General features: G+C 40.5%; 1 protein-coding gene across 10 annotated transcripts in view; it reads right to left on the bottom strand.

Moving 5' to 3' along the window:
- Window positions 1-21,877, bottom strand: part of ST18 (ST18 C2H2C-type zinc finger transcription factor) — a 235,555-nt gene that overhangs the window by 45,019 nt on the left and 168,659 nt on the right. For all 10 annotated transcript variants that reach the window (XM_075584429.1, XM_075584458.1, XM_075584439.1 and 7 more), the window contains one exon: window positions 17,253-17,498. In XM_075584429.1, coding sequence (XP_075440544.1) covers window positions 17,253-17,498 — 246 coding nt within the window. The remainder of the gene's footprint in view (window positions 1-17,252; window positions 17,499-21,877) is intronic.

The following is a 21,877-nucleotide window of genomic DNA, read 5'->3' as shown; positions in this document are numbered from 1 at the left end:
ACAGGCACAACAGGCACTGAGACTCACCAACTGTTACTTCCAGGAATCCTCCTGGCAGAGAGAAATAGGCCCATTTTGGGCCTGAATAAAGTGGGTGGAGGCAGGAGCGAAGGTAGGGTAGCTCCTCCGACGTCGGTGTCTCCAAAGAACTGAGGGTGCGGTCAGCCACACCCAGCTCCTCCTTAAGGGTAGGAGTCATTCGGCATTGGTTGTCCTCGTGTCCCTTCCCTCTGGGGGACAGAGGGTTGTCCTCCCTTAGAGGAGGGGCATATAAAGGCAAGGTATGGCTCTGGCTCCCAACTGAGCCAGTCACATCGCTGGGGTGGAGCCCTGGTTTTCGCGCCATAGGTGGATCCCAAGTCCCCGGGAGTAGGTTGCACCCAATAGCACGTGGTTCAGCATCCACGTTTGGTACAACCTTATGGCGGTCGGCGGAGGCCGGACACCATCATGAAACAGTTCACATACGGGTCGAATCTGAGTAGTTATGACAGGCTCCCTGACCTAGAGAGCAGGCACGTCATCTGCAGCCCCACACATATGCACAATGTCCTCACTGTCTGCTCCCTCTGGTGGAACCAGAAGTCCTAAGCAGCACAAAAAGGGTGCAGTTATGGCTTTCGTGCCACTCCACAATAAAGCGGCAACACCATTTTCTGTATTTTGCTGCTGGACCACGCGGTCTGCAAGATTCTGGCAGGAATTAATTTCCAGTAATTCCATACAGCACATAGATTAGCAGTCTACAAAGAGTAAGTTATACCCCTGGCTAGCAAAGCTCTTTCGTGAGACACTGCACACGATTACAGTCCATTGCAAGCACCCTGTGGTTCCATGATCTGGCTACAGCTAGCAGTACTCTGCGAGTTCTTCCAGCAGAGGGGTCTAGGCACCTATTACGTCAGGCACCCCTCCTAAGACACTCCTCATCAGTACCTTACGCTGCCTCACTTGGCTGCCGGCATCCCAACTACCAGCCTCAGGGCGACTCCGAATAGCAATAGCCCTTGTGTCTCCAGACCATTCACCCGATGGGCAGTCTACAGCATAGTTCCTTGGCGGGGAAATCTGGTCCCTGGTTATGGTATGTCAGGGTCACCTGTACACTATACCTAGCCTCCCTCCTTCTTTCAGCACTTGATCTGGAAGCGTACCTTATTACTTCCAGCCTTGCATCGCTGAAAACCTGTCCTGTTGAGCAGCATCTCAGCAGCGCCTCCAAATGTAACAGTGTTTTTGCCCCACCCTCTGGGAGATTCTGCAATTACTTGTCGTGTGGTGCATGATGCCTGCGGATAACAGGAGGGCTGAGCTGTTCGCCAGTGGTCACAGGGACACAGAATCAGGTTTCTGGGGTACGTTACCCACATGGTTCTCTAGCAGTGCAGCACCTCCATCTGCCGTAGGCTCCAAGATTAATGGAGGTGAACTCCTACGGTAGAAATATTCCCTCTCCTCCCAGTAAGATCACATCCAGGCAGGAGGTATATGCAAACAGGAACAGTCTTTATTGATTTCACAACAACACCGCAGCGGTCTGCCCAATCACAGCTTCTCAGGATCAGCTAATCACTGGATGATGGTCGATGGACAACCACTACAGGTCAGGGCCCCCCTGCAGCTGTCCTAGCTCTTCCTGACTCCCCTATCAGGAGTCAGGGTATAGGTCCACACTCACTCTCCCCCAAGGCAAAGAGGAACACGGATGGCCCCAAGTTCAGGATCCATGTGTGCGACCTGCTTCTCTCAGTGGGGAGAGGCACTCCCTAAATTTGGGGCGGCACTGCCCTTAAGTACAGCTACGAACTATTTCTATAATAAAATACAACACACTTAACCCTTACTGCACCAGTGGCCATGCTTAGCATTAATCCCAAGTGCATCATAAACCCAGATGCACTGATGGAGTTACAACAAAATGCATTTTTTATTACAAATAAAAGCAACAATCTCCCTCCCCAAAAGCATATATTTGTTTAACTGATATAATGTTAGCATCTTCCCCCCTGAGCATGTGCTGATCTTCTGGAGTTACCATTGTAACCTATAGAATGCAATGGACTCTGAGGGCGGCTTCCTTTTAAACTCTCAAATGTGTCATATTTTACTTAGTATATCTCCTGATTCAAATAACATATTAACAATAAAAACAGTCTTGGAAAGGACCAGAAAAAAATACATTTTAAGGTAAATAAAAAAATAAAATGGCAATCAGCACGGACTGCTGCTTTAAAACTTGTATATGTTTTATTTTATTTTATGTTATTCTTGCTGCCATAGCAGTATGCTGTTCATGTGTGTTACATTTGTAACAGCCCCTTAAGGAATAGAAATCTTGGCCTAGATCCAGGTCCATTAATGATTTAATTAGACGTTAATTAAGTTAACGCCTCGTTAAGTGTTAAAAGGTATCTTCTTCACCAACGCTGCGTTAAGTGCTGTTTTCAGCCATAACACGCCCTTTGTGTTACTACAGTATAAGGGATGTTAATACTAATGATATGCAAAAGAGGTGTTCCCTTTAACAACGCCTATCCCCTGAGCTCCAGTATAGTTAATGGAGGGATTTAACAGTACATTATTTAGGTCATAGCTAAAGGTGGAGTTACTCACATCCAGACCCTGAAATAGGTTTTTTACAGTCTCGGGATAAGTGTAAGACCATAGCTTTGGGTAAGAAAGCCTTAACACCATGCTATTTGAAGATAATACAAGGCAGTACTAATGTCACATCTAGTTTAGCCTATGCAAATGAGATAACTAAGTGCTGTTATTTTTGTATATATTTAGCTTTGTGGATACCTGTTAAACCCAGGGAAACGAACGTTTGTTACGTATTTAGATAATGTCATGTTATTTGCCTTGATGTAACTGAGCTCTGTGCATTTGGCCCCTTGTCGTCTTACTTTAGACATACAGTAGGTGACCTATGAACACATATTATGACGTATAACATTTTAGATTTTCTACCCGTTTATGTAGTCACAGACATAGTGCTCCTCTTTGTGTTGCTTCTGCATTGCGTATGGTAATGAAAGCAAGGCAACTAATACATTAAGGGGACAAAATGTGACTTGAGAGGAATAATTGGCAGAAATAATATGCAAATGCTACCTACTTTATTACAGCTCACAACATCCTTTGCACATTATCAAAGGATTGTATTTTTTCTGATTCCCAATCCAACACTTAATAGTAAATTTGAAACCAAGTAAAACAATAGCAGTTCTTTATTGTATTGCGAGTGAGCCTTAGAAACAAGACTTTATCTCTAACCTGACCTTTCTGGTTATTTATCAATAAAAAGGTAAAGTTTACCATCTGTTGTTTTCAATGTTAAATAGGTGCTTTTTTTTAATGATACATGAATTGAAACAAAGGTAGAGCACATCATTATCTTCTGAACTTTGAAACAATAGTAAACAAATGTTCATTTTTGCCATGATATTATTATTATTGAAGACAAGTTTGTCAGTTTAGATTTGGCTCGCAAGGTAGAAAATAAATGAATCAATTGCTTATTCTCGGTACAAGAAAAAACCTTTTCTGTTAAAGATGCAGTCTCGCTCAACCGTATAACCGCTACTGTACATTATCATTTTAGATCGCTTATAATTTAGTAAGATAAGTTAACTTACTAAGCAAATCCTTATTACAAAACATAGTAATCATATGTGAAGATTTTTTTTTTTAATTGTCATGTAGTAACTCATACTAAGGTGAAAACATTTGTAATCCTAAGTGTCACAAACAACTTTTTTTGCCCAAAAATTGGTGCTCAGACAATTCATTTAAAATCTGCTCCTAGGTATAACCTGAAATGTCTATATTAACAATCAAGAAGGATTGTTTTCCTTTTTTTTTTTGCCACACACAAAGGGACTGCACTAAATGTACAGATGTTGATAGTACAGATGAAGTCTCCGGTTCAGACATACCCTCCTCGCAGCTCCCGCACGGGACCCCCCTCCTCCCCCGCACGTTGCACGCACGAGGCACGTGCAGGCTTTGCCCGTCTTTTTTAAAGCCATTGTGGGTGACAGCGTGCCACGGGGATGCATATATTCCCCTGCCAACGGACTGCCAACGGAGTGTCCCTGGAGGCAGGACCCGAACGGAGTACTGCATCTGTATGTACTATAAAAACAATGTTTCTGTGCCCGCCAAATTCAACTTGTCATGAAATACTAATAAGTCAGTAAATAGTTTTATCACAGAATTATGTTACTATGTATCAACCAAACATATATTTGGCACAGTGTGGATGTTTCATTATTTAAGTTAAGACAATGTGTTCACATAATGGCTATTATAAATATGAAGCTAATAATTAATATTGACTAAAACTAGTTATAAATAAACCCCCCAAATAATTCTGTTTTTATTTAAATTGTATCAGTCAGGTATTAAACATGATGCAGTGTATAAAAATGTATTTCTAGTAACAAATTATGCATCATATGTATAAAGCTTTAATATATACGATGCTTGTTTATATCAAGGTTTTTGACAAAAAATTATATATAAGCATAAAAAATATAAACGTAGGTCCAGATCCACAGAGATTATAATGTCACATTACCTAAAACATAAACAGACGTTATTTTCCCTGAGGTTAAAGCATATCAACAAAACTAAGGTGACCATATTTTCAAAGGGACAACATTCAAAATTATTTATTAATCATCTCTCACTCACGCACTCACTCCAGCCCCCCCCACTCTATATCACTCTCCCCCTATTACCCCACTCTTTCCCTCTTCGCTCACATTTCCCTCTCACTCCTTCAACTCAACACTATAACTCTTACACACCCTATTAGACTTACACAATGCCACCCTCTTCTCAAATCCCCCCTCATCACACTCAGTCACTCCCCCTCCCATCCTCACACTCAACCCCCCGTCCCCACCCTCACCCCACACACATACCTCACATGCACCCCACCCCACACACCTCTTCCCCCACCAAGAAATACACACCCCCTCCAAAAATAAAAAACACACAAGAATTTTACTTTGGGGACGAGGCCCAACATCCGATGCTGACAGTGGAAGTGCTGGTAGTGAAATCCGGGCTGCTGCTAAGAACTAAATCATCTCATTTGTACCAGTTTTGAATTTGCCAAAGACTTGGAAGCGGCAATTTCAAAACTGGTACAAATTAGACGTTTTACTCAGCGTTTGGTACACCCGGACAAGTGCTCAAAAACCAGTACTGTCCTGGTCAAACCGATGTGTCTAGTCACCTTAAACAAAACTAAATCTATGCAAAAACATGGCCGTTGTAGTTCTCACTAGCATAGGCATAGGTTTACGTTAGCACAACAATGCATAAGATTCAAAGAATGTGGTTCTTTCTCACGGTGACAGCGCCTCCATCTCATGCAGGCCCCAGGGATGTGGAGACAATCCCTGCAAGAGAACTTACTTCCACTCCCCCCTGATAGATTGCAGTCTCAGGCAGGAAGGATATCTTTAACAGTATCATTTTATTTGTACACCTGTAGATGGTCAGAATACACAGCTCACACAGTGGTTACAGCAGTTTGTGGGGCTTCACCCTCAGGATGTACCCTGGACCTCCACTCCAGGCCAAGGGGCCTTGAAGCAGTCCTTGTACTTCCCTTACTCAGTCCTTGTTCTTCCCTTACTTCCAGATGGAGTAAGGGGTATGGTCTCACTCCTAACTCCCCAAGGGGAGAAGGCAATAAGTGCACAACCTATCCGCACTTCTGGGTGATTATCTGTTTCTCTCAAGGGTATAGACAAGTCACTAGATTTGGGGTGTACAGCTCCTTAAGTACAAGGGAAGAAGGCACCATGTCTGAAGCCCTGATTGGCCACACACAGGCATAGTCCCACCTGTGGCTCACTGAAGCTGCTGTGTGTGGGGAAAACCCATGATTACTTCCTGGCAGCCTGCTTTTACCAGGGCTTATTGCCAGGAACAAAAAAGAGTGATAGTGCGCAGCTAATAACGTGATATAGTGATATAGTACACAAATGTGAATACAGTGTATATTAAACAATAGTGATGACCTTATAGGTGTAAGTGCACAAATGGTGCATCTGCAGCCTTTCTTGGGGGGTGGCTCGACACCCCTGGAACTAGAGAAACAGAGAAAGGACAAGGCGCACAACGCACATCGTAAAATACAGTTAAAAAGTTAATTTTACTAGAAAATAATAAGTTCTGCGTACATCAAAGTGTATAAAATCAAGCATTCGATAAGTGGGGTTACCACACAGGGGGACAGCTGGACTCGTCAGACTTCATCCACTATCAGGAGAGGAACCGGAGACCAACAATAATCTGACCAGGTAGGGGGGCCCTCTGGTTCCGTGGAGGGCACTCGCTCCGTTCCTGGATGCTGAGGTGTTGAATCCGCAATGTGAATATGCACACAGGTCCCAAGAGCAAGTGCAGTCGTCTCTGCTGGTGCCTTCCACTGCTACACGCCGACAGCACGCCGTTGCGCCTTGTGGGACGCCCGCTGATGACGTCACTGGTTGCTCTTTCAATGCAGAGCCCAGGGCAATGTCTACAGTGTCCACAGTATTAGCACAAAGCGCCGCACGGTATCCAGGGAGGCACAGAATGAATCAGGCAGGGATAACTGACACAAGGGACAGGAAGGGGTGGATAAAAGATAATATACTATAAAATATAGTTAAGAAATGAGCTGAAACACACTCCGGTGGGAGTGTGGGACCTGTGTGCATATTCACATTGCAGATTCAACACCTCAGCATCCAGGAACGGAGCGAGTGCCCTCCACGGATCCAGAGGGCCCCCCTACCTGGTCGGATGATCGTTGGTCTCCGGTTCCTCTCCTGATAGTGGATGAAGTCAGACGAGTCCAGCTGTCCCCCTGTGTGGTAACCCCACTTATCCAATGCTTGATTTTATACACTTTGATGTACGCAGAACTTATTATTTTCTAGTAAAATTAACTTTTTAACTGTAATTCACGATGTGCGTTGTGCGCCTTGTCCTTTCTCTGTTTCTCTTATTGTCAGGAGAAGGCCAGAATGGTAGCCCAGGAACCAGTCCTGGCTACATAGAGAAGAAGAACATTTTTGTTTATTGAACATTGTGTTTCGTATTAAGCACCAGAGATCCCACGCTGACCAAACTTTAATCAGTAGGAATACTAGTGGCTACAGCAAACAAGGAAAAGTAAATAAAGTTTGTCAGATTGTCACCATTTGTTTTTACTTGTTTTTACCATTTCTACTGGTGTGTCTGGGACAACACTATAATTTTGAGTGAGGAGGGAAATGTTAGCACAGGGGAAAATACATTTTTAAATGGGTGTGTGCCTATATGAGAAAACATAAACTAGCTGATAAATCTCTTCTCAAGGAAGGATGTGCCAATAAACCAAAAACATAGTAACAGTGCTGGCTTTTCATTTCCTGGTGTTCTATATGGAAACAGGCCAGATCTGTTAAATAGTAATTTATGCTCCATTGTGTATTTACAGTATTTTATATAATTATCATTTATTTTGAATTATTGAACATCTGACATAATGTCATCATGAAACTTTGCTGCACTATTGAATCTTTAACTCTAAGCCTAGTACATTCTGGTTTATAACAGTAATTTACATGTATGTACTGTATAATGGAAATACCGTATGGAAAATTAGAACTGGACTCCAATCTGATGATGACCGGGTAATACTGATTTTATTCCTACAAATACTGCAAAAGCAGGAACATTTTTATTATACATATGGACTTGAATGTTCCTATGAGTAATAATTACAAGCTCATATAACTAAACGGTGCAAAGACTTAAGAAGTCTTTAGGTTCTATAAAGATTAGCAAATAGGTATATATGCTTAGTAATCATGACCCTTTGTGACATTCTTAAGTTTCTCAATACTCTATTAACCTTACAATATGAATTCTAGCAGTAGATAATATAACCATTATCTCCAATTGGCAGCTCTTATATTCACTCACCTATAAGCAGATATAACTGGAGAGTTACAATCTCTTTAGGTAGTTTCTAAGTATATTGCTTAGAGGATTGTTTGAAGTGGCTTATAATATATGTAAAAATAGGGGAAGGCTATTTGCTCAGAAGTTAGATTGATTTCACATTTTTTTTCTATAAAATAGAAAGGGGCCTTGTAACAGGGAAGCAACCTTGTCTCAATGAGGCTGCAATACTACCAAATTGAGATGCCATGGGGGTCAATCAGGATGGATAAAAACTCTGCCCAGGTTGAACCACCCGTGATCATGGATACTGAACCCAATGCAGGTAGTCACCCTAAACTAAGGGAAGAAAAAAATCACCCGACGCAGGGGAAATCTCGTGACCAAGCGTTCAGAAGAAACAATGTGCTTGAGAAAAATCCTCCTCAAGCGACTGAAGAGTGCTGATGTCAAGCTCCTTCTTGAGGAGACACTGGTAAGATGGAGAAAGGGCTCCAATCCCATCGGCACTGAGGGTTCTCTTCCTCCATCCATTCTCATTCAAGCTGTAGGTATATCTTGAGTGAGAGTGGAAGGATGGGCTTCATCCTTGGTTAGCCCGAGCTTCCCACAAAGAGAGGAGATATGTAACAGGGAAGCAACCCTGTCTCAATGAGGCTGCAATACAAAGCCTCAGTAGTCTGAGAAACCACCAGGGATCTGGTTAATTGCAGCTAGACAATTAACCAGTCTACACCTGGTAATCAGACAGGTTTAAAACTCTGTACAGGCGAGAGTAGGTACTCCAATAGTTCCGGTCCAAATATCCTATAATCACAATAAAGAGTTATAATGGGAGAACACTCATGCATGCAGTGGGTATAAGACAAAATCCGTGAGGTGTCTAGAGAATAAATGACTTTTAACTATAACACTCCTGTAGGTGACAGCAAAAGATGTTTTAAAACTCCTGCTGAAACTGCACTCAGGGATTCTTGAGCAAACAGGAGGACTGTGTGCTGACAGCAAGACACAAGGGGACCAGACCTCTATGCCCGGACACAGAGGATACAGGTCCCTGCCAGAGGCTGGACCCTCAAGCAGACAACTATCCAGACTCTGGAGACTGACATGAAAGGCCACCTGCATTGAGATGCCTTTTGAGACTTTGGGTGATAGACTGGTAAGGGGCTTTTCCTCCCAGTCTTGTAGAGAAGGACTGGGAAGTGAGTTAGCCCTTACACTGGGATAGGTGTTTGTTTATTTGGTTTCTTTTTGTATGCTTTGCCTTGTTAAAGGGACAGGCTGAACAAAGCCATGTTTTAATTTCCCCAAATCTGTCTCCTTCTGTGTACATCTGCACATGCCTCTTACAGGCCTATTCAGAAAGCTCTGATAAGTGACTTAAGACTTGTTAAGTTTACTTTTCAAGTAATTTTGCATGTGTAGCTATTCAAAAAACTTTGATAACATATCAAAATCACGTGGAAATGGCTTTTAATGAGCGTTACCACTCTTGCTCTGATAACCAGTGCGGTAGCTCAAAAAATGCCGAAACGCATATTTTTTTGCCAGTGATTGCTATGCAGGTATCTTTGATATGCACATCGCAGCTTAAACGTGCTTATTCTGTTTTCGTCACCTAAAGAGTGGTGAGATTGGATTCGCGATGTGCATATGAAGGAGTATAATTTGTTTTTACTACATAGGATTAAAGCCAGGGTGTCCAGAGCTGACCCACATTCATTTCAGCTCCGGAAACCCCCTGCTTCAATCGTATGTGATAAAAATAAATCTTCATTACCAAGTGGCTAACCGGTAAGGTAATGAAGTGATTAAATAGCAAGACCTGGTTTGTTGGGTGATAGAGGGGGTGAGTTACATTTGTAATTCCCCCAAGTTGGGTGTTTAGGTCTACTGAAGGGTTTGCGGGAGGGGTCAACCACTTCATTACCTTAGTGATGTGAGGTCACCTTAAAGGGAGGGAAGCACAACCAATCAGGTACCATATGCTTCCCTCCCTGTTTAGGTTGACTTCACATCACCCAAAAAAGGGAATGCATCACATGGTTAATCCACCAATCAGATTGGTGGGTGTAAGTTTGGTAGATAAATCATTCACTGTCATACGTGATGCCTAGACACATGGTACATCCACCAATCGAATTGGTGGATGTACCATGTGTCTGTCAAATGTGATATCACAGGCCTTATATAAGGCTTGTCATGTCTCATTGTACACAGAACGGAGCTACGCGTTTCCCAGATCCTTCTGCTTCATCAGGCTCGATCTTTCTGTGTACCGGATCCCCAGAGGTTTAAATAACTCTTTGCTGATTGATTTATTTGGCCTGTGACATCTAAAGTTAATTTAGCATCCATGTTCCTCTCCTGATTATGGAACCTTCAATGGCTGATCACCGCATTACATTGATTTACAAGAGCCATTATAAGAACTCAAAGAACTCAAAGAACTAGATTGGTCATCACTTGAGTCTAGGTGCAAAGTTCATCTCTCCTGTCTTGCCTTCAAATACTTTCTGGGCAAGCTACACGTCTATCTGAACAAGCTCCTCACCCCTACCACATGCAGCACTTATCATCTGAGATCTGACTCCAAAAGATTGTTCATGGTCCCAAGGTTCAGCAAAGTACCGGCCGCTCCTCCTTCTCTTACCGTGCACCCCAAAACTGGAACAACCTACCGGAGACTCTCACAGCCACCACCAGTCTAAGTTCTTACAAAACTAAAGCTGTCTAACATTTTAATCTGTTCTGTAACTGTTACATATGCCTATAATATATATTATCTTTAACTGTGCATGCAATGTATATAATGTATACCCTGTTCACTTATGTAACTATGTATTTGTAAACATGTATTATTTGTCAAAATAAGTTTATGCCCAGGACATACTTGAAAACAAAAGGTAACTCAATGTATTACTTCCTGGTAAAATATTTTATAAATAAATAAATTATTCTAACTAAGAGTTAAAGAGTCCGATATACACTTCACTATATCCATTTATTTAAGATATCTGATCAGTTGGAATTATTCAACTGATATAGCTCTGTTATGTGTACAATTTTGAGCATTGGTGGCCACCGTACCTCTATGGAGGATCTGTGTTCTAGCAGCAAAATACCCGACGCGGTAGCAGGGGCAAGGCCGTTCCGTAGTGAACCTGGAGAGTGTTGTCGCCGGCGAAACAAGTTTAATATGTAAGTGCTTTGATATTTTATGTGTAAACAAATACCTGCTTTTAAATCAATGTCTCCTCATTGTGATTATTGGTCTGAGGGATCATGTGTATGCCAGGAGAGGACAGACGTGATACTGTACGAATGCAAAAGTTGTCACCAGACATTCAGAAAGAAAGCTGGGGAAGGAACATTCTTAAAGAAACCAGTTACAGCCTGTGTACTCACTTATGTTATCCTGTTGTATAATTCGCCACAAGTATAATCTGTTACATTCTTGTGTCATACAAACTGACCCTGTGCTCCCATAATTTTTTTCTGTTTACACGATGGCCTGTAAGAGCATTGCTTGGAGATGCAGCTTCTCTCTGCGCAACACCTCCAGACTGATGGAGGAAACTTGCACAGGCAATTCATCGACACTAAAAAAGCTAAAAAAATGATGCTAAATTTTCGAGCGAGCACATGCATTGGCTCACAGCCTTTCGCTTTTTTATTTTTTTTAATTTATTTACAAAATGTTTTACCAGGAAATAATACATTGCGAGTTATCTCTTGTTTTCAAGTATGTCATGGACATAAAGTTATGATGGCAAATAATACATGGCTACAAATATATAGTTACATAAGTTGTGGGTTGGAGCAGGTACCCAAATCAAGTAAGGGGTTGTTAACTTACATAATAATGCATGGTATTCATCAACATAGTATTTCCTTTCATGGTTGAAAGGATTAATGCTTGCCTATAAAAAGATGACACATTCACAAAAATGAGCACAAAACACCCTTTATTGACAATATTATATATACCAATTTTCAACACTTTTTGTAATTTCTTAAACTCTCTTTTTTCATATTTTACTTTGTTAGCCATTGACAGAGTGTATGTCATGTATATACATTTCTTTCAATGTTGTCTAATATTCTAATTGCATGGTTTAATAAATTTTCTGTACTAACAAGTATGGTGTGTACACCACCTCTTTTAAAAGGATTAATTTTGTCCAATTAATTGTAATTAGCTACGAATTGTCAGCAATCACTCACTTTAAATATCACTTACTATTCAAATTCATGGTTTAGCACAACTGTAAGCACATATATTTATACAACTGTAACAATCATGATTTACATACAGTATGCATATTGTACATGTTGATTTGAATGGGTGCAATATTTGTTCTTTCCACAACCGTCTGTGGTACTACACAAGAATGTTAACCATTTACTGATGTATTTAATAGCAAAGTGTTAGTAACTCAAGATCCCCATTCACCCCCCTTTGTTCGCCCCTCTACCATTCTGTTTTAATCTCTGGTCTCTGAATTTGGTACATAAACATTTCCGCTGAGGCCCGATAAGCATCTCTCATAGTGTTGAGTTGAATCATCCCTATGGTACGTGCCCGCTTTAAAGTAATTCCATAAAGAGAGAGAGACTGATGGTATTGGAAGGGTTTTGCATCTAGTGGATTTTAAAAGGGACAAGACGAGGAGATAACCAGCCGATAGAAAGACACCCTAGAGTGAGGGTCAATAAATAATGTGAGTAATGAACTTGCTTTTACATTTCCTAATTTTGGAGTGCTACTGTTTTATTCCATATTTTTCTACATGTGTATTTAAGGGATTTAGGCAACCCCATTACAGTACAAGCACCCAGTACTTATGTTTCTGGTTATTTTGCATATTCTAACTATTTTTTTTATCCCTTAGCACCAACCTTTATGTATATGTAGCAGGGTATCCTCCATTGCCTCCTCCCTGGCAGTGGTCCTGTTGTGTGGGAGGGTTTAGTGAGCTGTGTCAGCCATGTTGTGGTTGGCGCAGCCACATACATAGGGACTGTGTATAAGGCAGCGGCAATCTTGAGGTTGTCGCTGCAGGAAAAGGAGGTCCTGTCATTCAGGATTTCCTGCGGCATGCTCAGTCCTGAGACGGCGTGCTCAGTCCTGACGGAGCCAGTGAAGGGAGAGGTAGTGTTCAGGGAGCTAGTCAAGCCCCTAGACTAGGCCAGACCCTTTCCCTCATAGGCCCCAGCTAGTTCCCCTACACTGTATTGTAGGGCTGGCCAATAGTAAGGGACTTAGGCTTAGGCCTCTTGTAAGCCTAACAGGTTAGCACCATAACACCTGTATCGGCCAAATCTCCCTGAGGAGGCAGGAAGGGGTGCTACATATACATCAATCTTTTGGGTGGATTACTTTGTCCACATTCAAATGCACCATATAACAATCTTTTATGTAGTAGCAATGGTAATAATGATTAAATCATTGTGCGGAATTGACATTCTGTAGGTGTGTTTGTGAGTATGCATGATGCTGATATAAAAAGGCAGGAGTAGTCTAAAATGTATTTATGTACAGATGGAAGTTTATACAGATTTCAGTAAAGACCAGAACATAATGGTAACATGAATAACAGATAATGACATCTGGTGCGTTTAACATTTTTTTAAGCTGTGAAATAGTTGGAGGACTGACAGTTTGAACCAAACTAACAGCCCTATTTATTTATCAAGGATTTTGTAGAGATTTTGAGCTGTGTCCAGATTCAAGCTTTTTTGTTGTTGTTTGTTAGAGGGCATCTGGACAGGCTATTTCACAGAAACATATAGACAATATTTTCTGTAAATTGCCACCCAAATGAAGCAACTGTTGTGCGTGTGAACTGGTGCAATGAGCAAAAGACCACATATAAAAAAGCCATTGTTTATAATTTGCTTAAAAAAAACAAAAACAACCAAAATGAAATTGAGAAATTTGATTCAAGTTTTCTGCTGTGGGAGACAGTGCTCTCAATCCAATTTTATTGTGTTGAAATAAAATACTGGACTACTGTCTTTTCAACTAACTTTATTTTTAATTTTTAATCAGGACAATCTACAACATAGATTGTTGTCCTGCACATATGAGATTTATTCTCCTCTGACAAAAATCACCGGAGCTTTCAAAAAATGTAAACCAATATTGCTGTATTCGATAAAAATTAGATATATACATTTTTCCAGAAAAGAGAAAGCTGGCATGAGTACAAAAAATACTGAAAGAGATAAGAAATAGCAATAAAACTGTAGAGTTTTTTTTTCATTTCAGTAATTCAGTCCCAATGTCTGCCTTCCATATTGAATATGTCTGAGATACATTGATTTGAAAAATATACCTGACATAGATTGAGAAAGGTTTTATCTATTAATTGGTTTACCACTGTGGTCATAAAAGCATTAACAACTATCGTATTCAAGTGTTTAAACAAATTAATCTTCCTTGTGGGGATGCCAAACACCCCACTACGTGTCGACTACCCCTTCACCGCACCATGCATTTCCCCCAATTATTGATGATGTATGACACCAGGGAAACATTTTTCTAGAGTCCAAGGTTGCTTATATACCACCTCAGTCACACCTTTATACAACACATGGAGAGACACCTGTCCCCAAAATAGAACACACCTGGGGAGGTATATAAGGCTTTCTCTCACTCACACAGTATTCTCTCAGACAGATATTTACACATGCTTAAATATTATAGCTCCAGCACTCTGGTCCAATTACACCATACAATTTGGTGGCTGTGTAGCCTCTGCTACTACCCTATGCACAGGTATTGTTGTGGCCAAGACAGTAGAATGTTAATGTCCTGTTTAAAATGTAATGTTGGATATATATCCCTTCAAACCTCCCTCCAAATAAACTAGGGAAACATGCCTGTGCTGAAAAAGGAGCACACTTGAGAGATATGCTAATGGCTATACAAAGTATGCAAAGTATATTTAACTGAGTCCATCTCACATTCCCTAAAAGGATTTCCACACCAACTGTATAGAGTTGATGACTGCAATGGTGTACTGGTGTCAGACTCAACAGGACATGAAACCACAATACTGTTTTTCTAGGCCGCAGCTCTAGCAGTGTGAGCTGATCCAACTGATGTCTAGCAGTACACCACTGTCTACTACTGGAATACCTGCAAGGGATATCTATTTTATTGATTGCAACCTTGAAAGGACTTCAAACTCAAAGTAATAATATGTACTGAGGCCTACAGTTTGAGTTTTTGCAGCCAGGGAGATGAAATAAAGCAGAGGTTTTCAGACATACACAAGTAAAAACAAGGTAAAGCAAATAAAGCAGATGTAGAGAGAAAGTAATACAACAAAATGACCTGGTGACTTGAGTTAGTACTTCTAATCTTATAAAGAATAAAGACAGTGTGCCATATTTACTAAGCATTGATCTGCTGTAAGGCACCTTCGGTGCTGGAATACATGACAGCCTAATCAAATAAATGGACTGTAAGGTGTCTTCTGTGGTTTGTGGCAGAAAACTGCTTATTAGATATGTTTCTCTATCCCAGAAGAGGGTAAAGTGCTTTGAAGAGGTGTGAGCACTCACTGAGAAGTAGAGCTCAATACTGTGACAGTGGGGCTATCTATCAGCTGGTTTAGCGCCTACTTTTAAAGCTGTTGTCCTAAATAACAGAGGTTGTGTGGGTTCAACTTCTGATCCTGTTGGGTCACTATACCCCATTACTATGGACTTGTCAACCTAATAACACTTTGTGCACTGTGGGAAGCCAGCGGAATCACTTTCTGCAGTTTTTAGAGGTGTATTAATTTTAAATCAAAGTATTTCAATTCAGTATTTGTCTGTCACTCTGGCAGATGGTGCAGTGAATATTTTTTTCACTGTTCTGTTCTACCGTAGCCATCTTCATGCATATCCTTCATGTGGCACCAAAATGAGTGCATATACCTGTAGTAGCTCCCTCCCCCCAGCTACCCTTTAAAGCAGACCCCTTCCACTTCCTTGTTGACAGTTTAATGTTCCTTGTGGAGCACACCTGAGATACCTGTGTGATATGCTAATACTGTATATGGATTAGCTACACGAGTGAGCAGTGAGCATTGAGCAGCACAAACGTATGATGTGACCGTGATGCTACCCATTTACTGGTTTACTGTAGCTCACACTGCTAGAGATGCTGCCTAGAAAATAAGTGATTGTGGGTTCTAGTCCTTTTGGGTCTTACACCATTCCAGTCATTAGGTTGGTGGCTTATGGTTATCAACTCTATATAGTTGGTATGCAAGTCCTTTTAGGAAGTGTGGGGTTGGACTCATTTAAATATACTTTGCATATGCATTAGCATATCTCTCAGATGGTTTTTTTTTTTAGCAAAGGCATTTATTGGAGGGATATATATATATATATATATATATATATATATATATATATATATATATATATATATATATATATACTACTGGAGACACTACTAAATTGAGCACTCTCCAGCCCCATAACCCCTCTCTCTGTCTCTCTTCGCCCCATCAATCAGAGTGCAGATTTGTAGTTCAATGTAAAATCCGAGTTTGGATTCTTAAAAATCCATCTGTATGGAATTAATTCACTCTGCCCTTCTAGAACCCAATCTGCAGTTGGGGGGGACGGATTTTATCTAAACAATCCATGGAATTTCCATCATTTCAAAAAGCATTGATGTTATGTCTGGACTACTCAATACGGAGGAACTTTAAAGAGTATTACTGTAACTAGCCAAGGTAATGACAATTCTGTATAACACTTGCTTTTATATTTGTATGTTTGATGATTTAACATAGTTGTCTACGGTCATCTGCTAATTTATATATTGTTTATATATTCTTTCAGACAGTAAATAAAATCATTGTAGGTAATAAAATTGTATTTTTGATTCTCCGGTTTTAGGTTATTTGCCTATTTTGGTATTCTAAAGTCTTTAAATATGTGTATGTAAAGTTTAAAATGCCTATTTCTTAGGAATTTCTCATTTCTCCTTTATATAGCACATATTTATATAACCCAACATCTCCATACACTTCATTTTTATACTGCACATACTTAGAATTATCATTTGATACAATTTATTCTGTGCCTCGTTTTCTCAATTCATTCATGTAGTAGGCCTTTAAGCGTGGTTTACTGGGATATACAAAGCTTTACCAATTTAACTAGTTCTTCAGCTAATCAGTTTGTGGAATGTGATACTGCACGTTCATTGGAAAATGTGCCACCTTTACATATAAATAGGACAAATAACACTAGGTTACAATGGGTTAAGAAACAATTACCTCTCTTTCCTCTTCATTTTTACTGTGGGCCTTGCTATAGTTGATTGGTGCATTCCAACCCTCCTTTTCACAAAGTGCCTTGTAGAAGGCTGCATTGACCAAGATGCTACTTGTTTTGAAGGGAGAAGAAGACGGAGTTGATATAATCGTGTTGGAAGTGCCTATATTACCAGCCTTATCATGAAAACGATTCTTCTTCATGCTCAAGTCCAGAGTTCCATTTTCATCAACTTCAATCTCTGCAGCCTGGGAAATTAGGTAAAGATATATTTTAAATTGATGAACAGTTTGTGGCTTTAATAATGTTGCCATGTGTTGCTTTTAAGGGATAAAAGTAAATACAAGCTTTTATTTAAATATATCTGATTTAAAAAGCAGCTTTTGATTTACATTACATCAGTTAATGTGTAATTCTTTGCCAGAGTTCTGCATTACCTCATAATGCTTTCATGTTTTCAAGCTTATTGCAAGCAAAATTTAAATAAGATGCTTCCAGACAATCAACTACAATTTATATCAAAAAGCAAATACTAAATCTGAGACTATTGAAAAAAAAAAGTTTAGCTTTAAAGCTGCTTGATCTTTTTGATACACTAAAATACAACTTTAACCCTGTTTCATTAAAATCCGTAAAACACTGCTAAATACCCCAGCAGACATATATTATTTGTCTTAAAATGTCACTGCAATTAAAAAGTATGTAATGTCATCACTCTGGTTCTTTGACCTGAGTAGTTTGTACCTTAAATAAATGAATTGTAGTTGATACACTCTTGACCAGTTATGTGGCACCCATACACATATCAGTATGCATTTAGAGTAAAGACTATTACACAACCGGAATATATTCCTTAATAAGCGTAATTACCTTACATTTTCAATTACATTACCTACATATGAAAGGCAAAAAATAATATCAAAACATTACAAGATAATGAATAACATTATTAAAATCATGGGTTAACTGCCTGGGTGCCATTTACTGGGTGTCATTTACTGCGGGAAAGCACTCTGCTGGCCCTTGTGATGTGAACATTACAGTATGAGTCATTGTGACCATGTCTCCAGCACTGAAAGGATTAAGGTCCAATTGTTGCAGTATTTAATGCAGTGAAGAAGGATAGATATTGATATCTATATTTGTGTCATCATCATCATCATCATCATCATCATCATCATCATCATCATCATCATCATCATCATCATCAATCATCATCATCATCATCATCATCATCATCATCATCATCATCATCATCATCATCATCATCATCATCATCATCATCATCATCATCATCATCATCATCATCATCATCATCATCATCATCAGCCCTTCAGTTCTTTCTTGCGTTCGGCCCACTGCCATTTTAATTTCCTCACCCTTGTGATTATGTCACAGACTTTTGTTTGCTCTTGAACCCTTCCATTTTCTTTCCTGTCTCTTCGGGTAATACCTAGCATACATCTCTCTATACTTCTTTGAGTTGTCTGAAACGTCTTAATTAACTTTGTATTCAAGGTCCAAATTTCATATCTATACGTGGGCATAGGCAGAATACACCGGTCAAAAACTTTCGTCTCAAGGCACAGTGGAGGTTCCTTTGAAAGAGTGTCGTGTTTCTAACAAATGCACTTCATCTCATCTTCATTCTTCTATGGATATGATACAAAAGGTTCCCATCCATTGTTACTTGCTTGCCAATGTAGACATAGCCTTTGACATCTCCTACTTCTATTCCATTTATTTAGATCTATGCAGAGTTGAAACATATGGTTTTTTTTTTTAACATCACTTGCTAAGATTCATAGGAAGCCTACTTTCTTAATTGCGTGGACGAGTTCTCTGATTTGTGGACTTGTGGCAAAAATAACAATGTTATTTGCAAATCGTAGGTATTGTATTGTATGTCTTTATTTATATAGCGCCATAAATGTACATAGCGCTTCACAGTAGTAATACATGTTGTAATCATATAAATAACAAATAATATAAATAACAGGTCATGGGAATAAGTGCTTCAGACATAAAAGTAACATTAAGGAAGAGGAGTCCCTGCTCCGAGGAGCTTACAATCTAATTGGTAGGTAGGGGAACATATAGAGACAGTAGGAGGGAATTCTAGTAAGTGCGTCTGCAGGGGGCCAAGCTTTATGTATCATGTGTCCAGGATTATCCACAGTGCTATTCATATGCTTCTTTAAGCAAATGTGTCTTAAGGTGGGTCTTAAAGGTGGATAGAGAGGGTGCTAATCGGATATTGAGGGGAAGGGCATTCCAGAGGTGTGGGGCAGTCGGTGAGAAAGATTTAAGGCGGGAGAGGGCTTTAGATACAAAAGAGGTAGAAAGAAGACGTCCTTGAGAAGAACGCAAGAAGAGGTGACAAGTATTCACCATGATTCAAGAACAATGCAAATAGAAAATGGTCATGGAATGGACCAAATAGGATGAAGAATAAAATTGACTACAGTATATCCTAGCTAACAAGAAACATGTTATTGAAGATTGCAGGGTCCTTGACACAAGGAGTGATCACTGATTGGTTTGCTGCAAATTACATCTGAATGCAAATATGGAAATAAGATAATTGATTGAAAAGAAGACAAAAACAATTAACATCACAAACATCAAGAAGAGCAGCAGAGAATTTCAACTAGAACTGAAAAATCGCTTCAGCTTGCTCAGAATGCATTCACAAACATTAACAAACTATTATGAGGAATGTATGAAGATTGTAGTTGAATGAGATAAAAATACTGGAGGAATCAATACCAAAAAAAAAAAAGTTAAGAAAATATCTGATGAGACAAAGAAATTACTAAGGAGACGACAAAAAATGTAGCAATCACAAGATGTGAGAATTGAATATGCAGAGCTATGGAAGACAGTCCACACATGTATAACTGTAAATGTAAGAACATTTAATTGTAATATAAACCAAAACAAGGGCTCCAGCACACACTGATTAATAGAGAAAACGAAAGAGTCACGGAATAAGCCAAAAATTAAATAGCGGTAATAATAGAACAATAGGTATCACACAAATATGGAAATGCTACACAACTATAAATGCAGAATATATGGATCTTAAAAAGCACAAGAGTAGGGGGGAGAGACACAGGGAAGGGGAGTGGGGGAAAAAAACACTAAAGGAAAAACTGCAAACAAATAAACATAGAATAAGGCAATGGGGGAGGGTAAGAGGGGCAACGTTTCAGGATAACAACCCTTTCCTCAGGCCCGTTCCCTTGGGTCCAACGGAACTAAAAGGTATATATATATTATATATATATAATGTTCCCATACTGTGGTTTATAAAATAGAAAAAACAAAGCTGCTTTAGTGTCTCCACATTTCAATACTCTCTCTTTTTTTTACAGTATCTCTTTTTGTTGTCAGTGGACAAAGTAACTTAAGAAAACAAACATCTACATGATTTAAATATTAGAGCCAAGTTCTTTATTTCAGCAATACGCTCCTCTGGCATTGACGCGCGACGCATGTGCCGTGTGCGGTCTCCCCGGCTGTCTGACGTCCCTGCCTATCATTCCCGCACCCATCCTGATGTCAGAGCTACACGGCGCAACTAGACTCCGCGCTCCTCCTCTGTCCCTGTGGGCCCCGCCTCCAGTCTCCACCCCTGTACTGGCACTGGTGTCGTGGCGCGCACTGTCGGTGCGCGACCGGATCGCAAGCGTGATGCGCGGGTTTCGCGGGTTTCGCGCGCACTCTCTGATATGGTCTCAATCAGCTGTGTAATAGGAGGCACCTGCGAGATCCAGCAGCCTATCAGAAACAGCAGTTCTACTTCCTGGATACCTCCCATTGCTGGGAGGCCCTTTAAATATGATCTCTGTATTCTCATACCCCACCGAGCATAACTTCTGTGACACTGAATCTCGCTACTCCGTGCCTGTCTGCCTTTACCTTGCTGCCTGACCTTGCCTGGAACCTTGGAATTTGTGATATTCTCCTGCTCTGACCTTGGCTTTGGATACGACGACGCTACTCTCTCCTGCACTGACCCTGGCTTTGGCTCTACGACAACTCTACTCTCTCCAATCCTGACTCCGGCTACGAACCCCAACAATCCGCTACTCAACACTCCTAGACCCTGCAAGTACCACGTTTACTCTGTCCTCTATTACCCTGACCCGGCCTGCAAGATTATCCTACACTCTAGACGCGCCCTCGCAGTTGTGGTCTGCGTTCGGTACCAATCCCTACCTCAGCCCCGTGGTCGCGCCTTGTTTGTGGTGAGCTACGCGTTAGTCTGATAGTGTGTGACAGCCATTTTGGGACAAATTCTTCAGGGTCTGTAATGGCCTCCGGGACCGCTGCCATAGGGCGCTTCAGTCTAAGCCGCAGCCAGGAGACCCCACTAGAGATATTATAATGTGTTTCATTAATTTCGGGTAAAGGACTCACTTGAGCTACAAACTCCATCGAGTACGAAGGGATCAAACTGCAGGTGTCCAGGACCTGTCCCCCACCACACCCTCCAAAAGAAAGAATATTTTCCCTATCACCAGTGTTTTGCAAGACAAGGGGATCTGGTACCGTTGGATCTTCCCCTTCGGTGTCTTGGTAATTAGGAGCGGTGTAGCAATCACACTGAGACAACTGGAGG

The sequence above is a fragment of the Ascaphus truei genome, chromosome 2 (assembly GCF_040206685.1).
Source record: "Ascaphus truei isolate aAscTru1 chromosome 2, aAscTru1.hap1, whole genome shotgun sequence".
In the NCBI taxonomy this organism is placed as follows: domain Eukaryota; kingdom Metazoa; phylum Chordata; class Amphibia; order Anura; family Ascaphidae; genus Ascaphus; species Ascaphus truei.
The sequence above is the reverse complement of the archived record's forward strand: the minus strand, read 5'-3'. Positions and strand labels throughout refer to the sequence as shown.